A 10538-nucleotide genomic window follows, 5' to 3' on the forward strand; every position below is an offset into this window, starting at 1 on the left:
CAGCAGAAATTAAGACTCATAGGAGCTTTTAATTAAAAATCATCATATCTGACAGCTAAAATAACTGCTTCTCAAGAAAATAAAATTAATTAAAACCTGATTTGCCTGCTACAATAAAACTTTAAGGAAAAAATACCTCAAATGTAAATTCTTCAAGTACAACCAGTGTGCAATTAAACCAGGTATAAAATATAATTTAGTAGTGCTTTGTTTCAAAATATACATAATACTGAAACATACTTACAACCAAGAAACCGAATATTTACCAAGTTTCAAACAGAGTTTCATCAAAATGAGGTAAATCTATGTCACCTGCCATTGAGCTTGCTGCTGAAATGGAGAACAGGTCTTCAAGGATATCTTCCCTTGTAGGACTTTCAAAACCAAGTTTTTTCACACTGGGTTTGCTTATTGCATGCAGTTCTGAATTACTGTCCTTTACAGGACTATAGTAATTGTGGTCCTCACTTGTCATTGCTGCAAGTGGCACACTGGTCTTCTCATCAGGCACTGTCACTGCAACACTGCTGTCCACCATTTCCATATACATACATTCATCCTCACTTCTTGGAGCCTCCAAGGAAGCAACAGTTGAAGCAGGGGACAGTAACTCCGCCAGTATTTCATCACTGTTACTATGGCTAGTGCACCCTGACACAGAGTTTGCATTAAATTCAGATTTATTATCTGTGACATCCATCTGATACTGCAGTTCCCTTAAAAAGCTCTGCAGTAACTCACTGTCGTTTTGAGATTCAGCCTGTGCCAGGGTGCTTACGTCTCCACTCACAGGCTTTTCCTGTTTCTTCAGTTCCACTGCTAGTTTATCCAGTGAAGCCAACTTCTTCTTTTTAGCATTTAGCTTTTTTAACAATTTCAGGCGAAGTTTTTTTGTTTTGTCACTCTCTGACTCTTCTGCCTTCCCAGAGTTATAGCCAGGTGAATGGATCTGAGTCACTTTACCTGAGGGACCAAGTGCACTTCCTGACTTATTCCAAGCTGGGCCTTCAATAGTGGTATGACTTGCTGTTGGAAGACGAATGCTTTGAGAAAATCCTTTGAAATTTGATAAAGGATGAGTATTCTTAGTCTGAAGAGCCAGTGACTTTGAGGTCTCAGTTGTTTTGCTTGTACTTCTGCTCTGAAATCCACAGAAGTTACTTGCTCCCTTAACTGGCAGCCGCACTTCACTTATTTTTTGCACTGAGGGAGGTTTCCAACTTCTCTCATTCTTGAGAGCAGAGGCACTTGAAGGCATAAAAGAAGTATTCTTGCCTAATAATTTCTTTACCCAACTTCCTACAAATCCTCTTTTTTGGTCTTTGTGTGAAGGCTGAATGGAATTATTGGTGGCAGACGAATTGTCAACCTGAGACTTAACTACAATTTTGCTTGCATCTTTCAAGTCAGGTGATTTTTGTATAGTATTCTTTACTGGGGACAACTTCTTGTTTAGCCGTTGTTCTGAATTTAAACCATGCTCTCCATTTGCTAGATTCGTTCTGTCATCTCTTCTTTGAGCAAGCAATGAGTCGGGGTCATGTATTTCGGACACAGAAGTAGTATTTGCTGGGTTCAATGCTTCTGGAGAGAAGCAAATGTTGGAATTTTCATAGAACATGTATTTACTGTTCATAGCTAGACTAGTTTCAGCAAACCCTCTTGTATCTGGAGTGTTAGGTGAAAAAGCTGGCTCCTGCTGCTGTGGTGTGCCCATTTCAACAAGAAGGTTATTTCCCACCATCTGTCTCTTCCGCAGCAATTTACCTTCTGGGTCAACTTGAACTTCTTCAAGGATCAGTGTTACAAGATCACTATGTGCTGGATTTTCTAAATCATGATGAATAATACTTTCATCCTCAGCTACATGCTGCTGTTTCTTCTCTGGAGTTCTCAGACAATCCTCTTTGCTGTGTTCTACAGGTGTTTTGTCTACAGTGTTAGCAAAACCACAGTGCAACACTGTAGAGTCTGACTGTATGTTATTAAGAGGAAAATCTTCGATATTTTTACTCTGGAACTGTGAATCCAGCTCTTCTAGCACATGGGATGTTTTCTTTTCCCAGATAACAATATGAATCTCTGAGGGAGGAACTTCAAATGTTTTATGTCTCTTACAATACGGCCCCTTTAAATCATCACATTCAAGCCAAGTTCCTGAAAAATAAATAGCAACCAGTGCAGAGACTCAGAGACTCTTAAAATTGAAGTCACTTTCCTCAGATACTTGTCAAGTATTTTTATTAACCCATTCCCCTGACAAGCAGAAAATAGAGGGCTTTTTTTCTCTAGAGATAACTGGGAGACTTCCACTGTAAAAAGATCAAACACAAGCAGAACCCGCAGCAATACTATTACAGGTCAGAGTAGGTCAACCATAAAACAAAGGTAAGGGTTTTTTGGCTGAGATAATGATGCTGACATCTTGTCTGAAAATACCCACACAGGTCTGAGGCATGAACCACCTCTCAAATTAAGTTCCTCTGTAGACTTTCCCACTGCCTGGGTGGGAAAGCACAGGGGCTCAAGAGAACCTGCTAATTTTAATAATTAACCTTCACCCTGAGTAACAAGTTCCCCCAATTATTCCCAGCACTTTAACATGAAGTTTAGAATGCAGACAAAAGACATCTTTGTTATTATATATCGACTGTTCAGACTACCAGTGTAACCCATAAACCAGTAATTCATGTAGACTCATGAAGTCTTATGACAATTTATGGTTCCTATCTATCTCTCTTACAAGGAAAGGCTGAGGGAGCTGGGCCTCCTCAGCCTCAAGAAGAGATGACTGAGAGGGGACCTTATCAACGTCTGTAAGAATCTGAAGGGAGGGTGCCAAGAGGATGGAGCCAGGCTCTTCCCAGTGGTGCCAAACAATGGTACAAGATGCAGCAGGCAGAAACTGATGCACAGGAAGTTCTACCTAAATATGATTCAGAACTTCTTTACTGTGCAGGTGACTGTGCACTGGAACAGGTTGCCCAGAGAGGCTGTAGATTCTCTCTCACTGGAGACATTCAGACACTGTCTGGACACAGTCCTATGCCATGTGCTGTAGGATGACCCTGCTCGAGCAGGGAGGTTGGACCAGATGACCCACTGTGGTCTCTTCCAACTTTACCCATTCTGTGATACTTACCATCAGGATTCAAACACCAGGTTATGAAGTGCTTCTTATCTGTCTGATACTGAACAACAGACGTTATTTGGTAGGTGTCTTCTTCCAACTGAAACAAGTATTTCTTCAAGTTGTTATGTGGCAAGCCTTTCACGAAATGTAACATTAAAATTGAGGGTACTCTGACAAAGAGACAATGAAGAAACAATTTATTACAATCAAACAATGGCAAAAGTTCCTAACAAAAAAGTAAGGCATCTCTAAAGTATGTGGTTCTGCCCTTACTATTCTACTTCTTCACACGACTCCTCAGATTGCACAGCGGTCAAACGAGAAGAATATCCCAACTGGATATTCCATTTTGTTAGAGATCAGGGGATTAAAACAACACCAAATAAGGGATTTGGGGAGTGGGGAAAAGTTGAAAAGAAAAAGAGACAACTGTGCTATAACCACAGTAGGAAAGGACATTGCTCCCACGTCAAACTGGTAAACAAGTGATCAAACAACAGTTTTACTCACCACAGACAGGGGCTGTGAAAAGGTTGACATTGTATTATCAGTTGTCTATATGTACTACTTGATAGGAAGCATTTATGACCTGGCTCAAACACATGTGCTGGTCAGCATGTTAAACACTGCTCTGTGTTTCATGTTCATTAAACCCTATTTGCCATTTCAGCATTCAAGAATGATCTAAAATCTTAAAAAGTGAGTATTTATCAGAGTTTGAAGCTTAGAATCTCTGTAAACCCAAGATAACAGTTAGGTTTTGAAGCAATAAATGAAGTCTCAGAATTGTATGCATTTTATTTTGAAGTTGGCATATTCAAACTTACTTTTCCAAAATCATCTGTTGTCGTTGAGATCTATCACCACAGTTATTACATGGTCCAATATGAACAGCATTAAGTGGATGCCAGTCAGGGATTATATTTGTGAATGTTGTTAGTGTTTTCTTAACTCTGGACACACACAAAAAAAAAGTAAGTTGAGTTGCCGATCAAAAAACAATAAATACACATATTTTTTTCCAGGAGAAAAAAGTTATTAAAACATTATGGCAAAGCCAAATTCTATTCATGTCCATGCCATTTGTGTAAATTTCACTGTGACTGCAACACATCCAATTATCCAAGTCAGCACTGAATTCAGTTCTGGCAAACTATCAGTCACAATTTGTTCTCACCAGCTCTGTGGCCTTCAGTTTCACATTATTTGCTCCTTCTCCCTTTTCATGTTATCTCTGTTTACATTCCAGCATAGACAGAGTTTGTTCCAGGATCCACATAGTTTACTAGCTAATGCAGAATCTCAAGGAGAGAAGGAAGCAGTAACAAATTGCCTCAGAATCCATGTTACACAAGGTCCTGTTTTTAAAAACCAGTACATTCACAGCAGAGATGACATTGTATGAAAATACAATGTACAGGATATTAAAGTGAAATAACATGGTTTATTCATTCATTAGCCACAGAAAGGACATCCTTTATATTCAACCTAACCTAAATTTTCCAACTTCTAAAAAAGCACAGTATGTAACAAAGACTCTTGAACACATCCTATTAACCAGAACTACACGTTAGCTGTCAGTGTAACAGATAGCACTGAACTCATTTCACTTGGGGATCTACAATTTTATTGTATAAACCTAACATAGTGGAGAGAAACAGGTGTTTTTCAAATAAAGTGAGCTGTCTTCTTGAAGGTGTCTCTCTTTTTCTGCTGACTCTAAAAGCAGCCAAAATTACTAGCTTATAGCTGCAGCTTCACAGATTGAAATCAAGTCTCAAGAAATTACTTCCCTGAAATACTATTTTTAAAACAGAGAAATTATGTTAGAGAATCTCTGATTCTTTGTAATCCAAATGAATATTACAAGTGTTCTCTGATAATAAAATTGTATTTGGCATATACTCTTTAGAACCACAACATTTTGTATACTCTCAGCAAAATATCAGAGTGAGCACTGCCAGGGACTCACACTGTTACTATTAGTTCTTTCCTAATTAATTGAGAATATGGTTTCTTAAAACATGGCATAACAGTATTGCAAATCCAAACCTAAAAAAACAGATCACCAACAAACTGAAGCTGTATGAAACCTGGGAATCTGCAGAAAATCAATTATCATACTCAGATTAAAAAAGATAAGGTCAAAAAGTTATATCAAAGCTACTTAAATAAAAATCTCACCGGTCCTGGTATTTGTAGCCACAACAAACACATTCAAACTTCCAGGAAAATGAAAGCAAGAATAGTTTCTCAGCTTGCTGATCCAGTTTTAAGAGTAGATGGAGGGCAAACACTGGATTCTCCATATTACCTTCAAAGATGGGGCAGAAAAATGGTTACTGAATATCAGCTTTCAGTACTTCAAAAAGGCAGAAAATAAGCTTACTGGTATGATTTAAATTTCAGTTATCATTTCAAGGCTCTATTTCTGATCCTCCCAGCAAAGGGATTGATCCATGTTATTAGCCTGTTATCAATGACAATTTCATGACTACAGCATAATTATAAAGATGAGAATATGCTCCATAAAATGTCAGAACAGGCAAGGGACAAAACAGCTGATCATACTGCAAAGCATGTGTATATCACCAAAAAGCCAAATGTATTTCCAAACTGTTTGTATGCATACATACAAATGGACTCTTATGTACTGACATATAAAAGGCTTTACAGGTAGAGTTTCCTGAAAGTAAATACTGAGATGCTGCACTAAGTACTTACCCAATTCACACCTAAGCCGAGGCTGAAGCTGTGTAAACATGATGTTTCTGATTTCATTGAGATGAGATTCTGCTTTTGGAAGAACATCTAAAGGAAAAAATACATATGTCTTCATGCATTCACATTCTCTGCAAACTGATGCCTTTCATACTGACCCACGCTTAAAACTTGTTGGTAAAACAGGTAATTCTTGGTATTAATTTGAAAATTAGAGAAGAGTTTACACAAGTTATTCAGATTTTACTGCAGACTGCTAACTAAAAACTGCTTGATCTGACTTAAATTACGGCTAAGAATGTGCAGGGACAGCTAGATAGTAACAAATTTTAAGGACAGCATGAATAGACATTACAAATCCTGCAGATTAGAAGATGAAGAGTAAGCTTTAAAACCTAAACATTAAGATCAAAAGCACAGAAGTTTTCTTACATGCTTTCTGATGTTATACGATTCATTATAAAACATCTAAATGTGTTGCATTGATTAAATACTCATTTCCTAAGTGAGCCTTTAAAACACTAAAACTTAAAAATTTTGGAGTGTACTTTATGTATCTTAGAATGTATTTTAATTTAGCAAGTAATATTTCTACAAAAACACATTCTTTAATCACAAGAATATAACTTGTACTACATAATCATGATCATAACCTGCAGAAATTATAGGAAGTTATTAAGAATAGCTGTTGACATTTTTATTAACCATAAACTCTATGTATAGAAAAGGAGGAAAAGAGAAGCTTCTTGCAGCTATATTGCTTTTGATTGTTTTTAAAAACAGATGTATGTGAAAGATGCTGAAAAATTACATAGAAGGGCAGAATAGATTCTACACCTGTTCTCCACAACAATACTCTTCATCCAATCCCCTTTCCACTGTCATCCAAATAGACTAATTTGTTTTGCTGCAATTCCTGGAAATGAAAAGGTTTAAGTTATCTCAACCAACACTATAAGGCAACACTTAACATACCCACTTGAGGGTTACTGCACACCAGAGCTCCTTTGCTAACACAGCCCAGAAAAGGGGAAAGAAAAAACATCTCAGGCAGGTTCTGTGATGGCAGAGGGCTTCCTGGTAACAGCTGAAAACTTAAAACTCAAGCAGGCAAGCAGAGTATATGAACTTGACATTCTTCAAGTTACCTACAGCTCTTCTGGGACTATAGTCTATATATTCAAACACATATATTCCAATCCAGTGTCTACTGAAAATCAGGAAAGCTACTGGCTAACCAGAGATCTTGATTAATTCTCTAACAGATAATGTCTTAGAAGTTCAGGCTTATAATACCAATGGTTCAGTTCTAGTTTAAGACTTAAACTGAATCCATGGAACCGAAAATGGTCAAAGCCCACAGCAGCAGAATACAGTGACTCCAGCTGTGCAGCCTGGAAGTTGCTCCCAGCTGCCTACCATAGCCCCTGTACTTGGAAGTTACAGTCCTCAAACCTGTAAACCCCCTATTAAGGGCTCGTGAGCACTTCTTAATCCCTTCCAGACCATATGAACCAGGTTAATGTGTTTGACTACTTTTGACAGAAACAGGTTAGGAAGCACTATCATCTACAGTGCAGCTCGCAGACCTGAAGGCAAGCGTTCCTTCAATGAGCACAGCTAGAGCCTGGAAAGAACATGTTCCCAGCTTCTCTATTTTTGGTGTGACAAGGCAACTGCCCATTTACACAAGGAGATAAACCATAACACAAAGTATTCTGAAGATTAAGGTTAGAACAGCATCCCAATATGTTAGCCAACGGAGGAGAAGGAAACCAAGTAAGGCTCAATTACATAAATAATTCACAAAATATTTGTGGGATGTGACATTAAAACATTCAAGAGACGCTTAGTGTTTGATGCCTTCAAAGGGTGCACATCTGCCCTGAGAAAAACAATTTCAGAGGTTACCAGGATTCTGCCAGGTAAAGCACACTACTCTGCAAATTCATGATCATGAGTTGTAACTCATTCTTTTGTGATTGCAAAGTAGAATGGAGGGATATTTAAGGGCACTGTACTAAATTCCACATATTTGTAGCCAGTCTATGAAGAAACAGCAGCCGAATTTACTCACCTTTTACTTTACTCCTTTTACAGGTATTCAGAAGCGTAGTTGCTTCATTATATTTTGTTAAGAGTTTCTGGAGTAAACATTTTCCATCATTATGTTCTTCTGCTAGAGCAAATTTTAATGTTTCCAAGTGTACCAGTGCTGACAAAATACAATCTAACCAACAAAGATTGTGTCTGTTCCTCCACTGAAGACACAAATCTGTGTTACTTGTGGAATCTTTATCCTCTTGGAGCGAAATTCCAGATGTTGTTGATAAAAGTTCAGAATTTGGCAAGAATTGTGTTCTGGGACTGTAAGTCTTAAGTGGACTTTCTTGATAGTTGTTGGTCTTGGTGGTTGTTTCAAAATCCACCTTCTGCATGCAGGACTCCACACTGTTACTAGTTTTTTGCTGGCCATTTTGTAGTACATCATCTAGGCTTGACTTGGGAATACATAAACTATTCTGATAGCATTTCACAACAGGGTCTGTATTAATAGTGTGCTCAGCATTTACCACATTATTAGTTCTTGCTTTTTTTGGATGTGATTCAACAGGAGAAAAGTCACTGGTATCACACAATTTCCTTTTCTTATAAGTAGACGGAACCTGATGAGCTTCTGAACCAGCAGAAGTAATTATGCTGTCTAATGGTTTATAACCAAGTGGGTAGATACACTAAAGGAAAGAAAGAATGTTATGGTGAAATCAGCAAAGCAATTTCAGGTGAACAAGAGCTAAAAAAAGTACAAAACATACTGTTAAAATGGAATGTAGAATCACAGAATCATAAAATGGCTAGCATTGGAAGGGACCTTACAGATCATGTAATTCCAACCCCTCTGCCATGGGCAGGGACACCTCCCAGCTGACCAGGTTGTTCAGAGCCCCATCCAGCCTGGCCCTAAGGACTTCTGCAACATGGTATTTTAATTAAATCAATACATAAATTCAACATATGTATTACAGGAAGGGTTTATCCAACCACTGTCTTAAAAGCAATTGTGAAATAAATATATGAGTAATGATAATTCAGTATCACTTTTCCAGTAAATTCTTCCACCCCTGAAAACAACCTAATTTTGCTAAGGAGAGTCCTCTTGTCTTATTCTTCTGCTAAATCCATTCCTTTAGGGTACCGATTTGGCATTATCATCTCATGCCTGAGAGACTACTGGTGCCCAGAGTGGCAGGATATCTTTCAGGCTAGCCCAATGTATTAGGTGTTGTAGGGTCTTACATATATAGCTATTCTGCAACCAGAATATAGACAAATCACTACTGTCAATCTCCAAAACAACACTATAATTTGTTAAAAGCAGGAAGGAGTGGAAAAGCAACTCCAAGACCCATATCTAGTCTAGTCTCTACTAATTTAAGGGCATCAATCCGTTTGGGATTGCTATAGTCTCCCAACATACATGGGGCAGTCAAGAGAGAGGCAGCAAAATAACTCAAATACTAAGCAGCACAGAAATCCAGCTAAGGTTAAACTTTACAATGTTTTTATCTTTTTCTTTTTCATTGTATTTTTAAACCTATTAGCATTACCCAGAGCTAAAGAAGGGGAAATGGGAGACTCACATCTGCAAGTCATGTACTAGTTACAGAGATCATAGAATTTTCATCTTGTATTCTAATTTGTACAAAGACTTGTTTAGTACCACTTGTGTTTCCTTGTTAGGTAAGCAAAACTCTCCTTTATTCATTTTAATTTGCTTTTTAATTCTTTAGGGTAGCTAGATATGCCTAAACACTGCAAGTACACAGGTTAGTTATGGTTTTCTCTATATATAAGCAAATGTCCTCCAGCATACAGACCCAAAGAGGTCCTATTTCAACACTCTGCTTATCACCACCAAAATCAGCAACTCAGAGAGGTGTGACTGCTGAAGGTAAAGGCCTCTGCACAACCAAACAAAACTGCTTATTAGTATAATACCTGAGGATTTGCACAAAGGAAAATAGACTCCTGAAAATTAATGCGGTAAGTCCGTAAAACTTGGATCTGACCCTTCTCTTTGCAGACTGGACAATACTCATGTGCAGTTGTTTCCACAGGATTACAGTTCTGAAAAAAAAAGAAACCAAACCAAGAAAGATAAAGCAGCACAAATTTATGTATTTCATAGAGTATTCCAAGGTAAGACACACATATCAAGATACAAAACCAATGTGCAACTTCTATATATAACACAATATAATATAAAATAGTAAACTAGATTGGTTTCCTTTTCATATTTATAATATATATTTGTATGGTAGAGTGTTCTAAATAAATATTTTTTTATTTAAATACTCAAATAAGGTACCTTTAATAACACAATTATGCACATTTCATTCTACTTGAACTAAACCACGGGACACTTATTGCCAGGGAACACAAGCTCAGATCTTTGAAATCAGATAGTGCCAGTAAAAAAAATCATAGGCACAGATTTACTTAAAATAATCTTTCGCCATTGTTATAGATTTCCGTGGAAGATAATTTTGATTTTGGTTTTTGGCAAAATTAAGACCAATTAAAAATCTCTCAAAACAGAGAAAAATATGAACTTTGCACATATGTAAAAACAAGTTTCAACTGACTTTTCCCAAATACCCCACCATGTGGAGTGTCGATTTCC

General features: G+C 37.5%; 1 protein-coding gene across 1 annotated transcript in view; it reads right to left on the minus strand.

Moving 5' to 3' along the window:
- Nucleotides 1-262: 262 nt before the first annotated feature.
- Nucleotides 263-10538, minus strand: part of USPL1 (ubiquitin specific peptidase like 1) — a 10340-nt gene continuing 64 nt past the window's right edge. The window contains exons 1-8 of the mRNA XM_009081867.1: nucleotides 10501-10538; nucleotides 9854-9982; nucleotides 7932-8589; nucleotides 5858-5944; nucleotides 5318-5447; nucleotides 3961-4086; nucleotides 3143-3303; nucleotides 263-2157 (exon numbers count right to left, since the gene is read on the minus strand). The exon at nucleotides 10501-10538 is cut by the window's right edge and continues 64 nt beyond it. Of these exons, the coding sequence (XP_009080115.1) occupies nucleotides 263-2157; nucleotides 3143-3303; nucleotides 3961-4086; nucleotides 5318-5447; nucleotides 5858-5944; nucleotides 7932-8589; nucleotides 9854-9982; nucleotides 10501-10538 (3224 nt within the window). The remainder of the gene's footprint in view (nucleotides 2158-3142; nucleotides 3304-3960; nucleotides 4087-5317; nucleotides 5448-5857; nucleotides 5945-7931; nucleotides 8590-9853; nucleotides 9983-10500) is intronic.

Source organism: Acanthisitta chloris, unplaced genomic scaffold, assembly GCF_000695815.1.
Source record: "Acanthisitta chloris isolate BGI_N310 unplaced genomic scaffold, ASM69581v1 scaffold2869, whole genome shotgun sequence".
In the NCBI taxonomy this organism is placed as follows: domain Eukaryota; kingdom Metazoa; phylum Chordata; class Aves; order Passeriformes; family Acanthisittidae; genus Acanthisitta; species Acanthisitta chloris.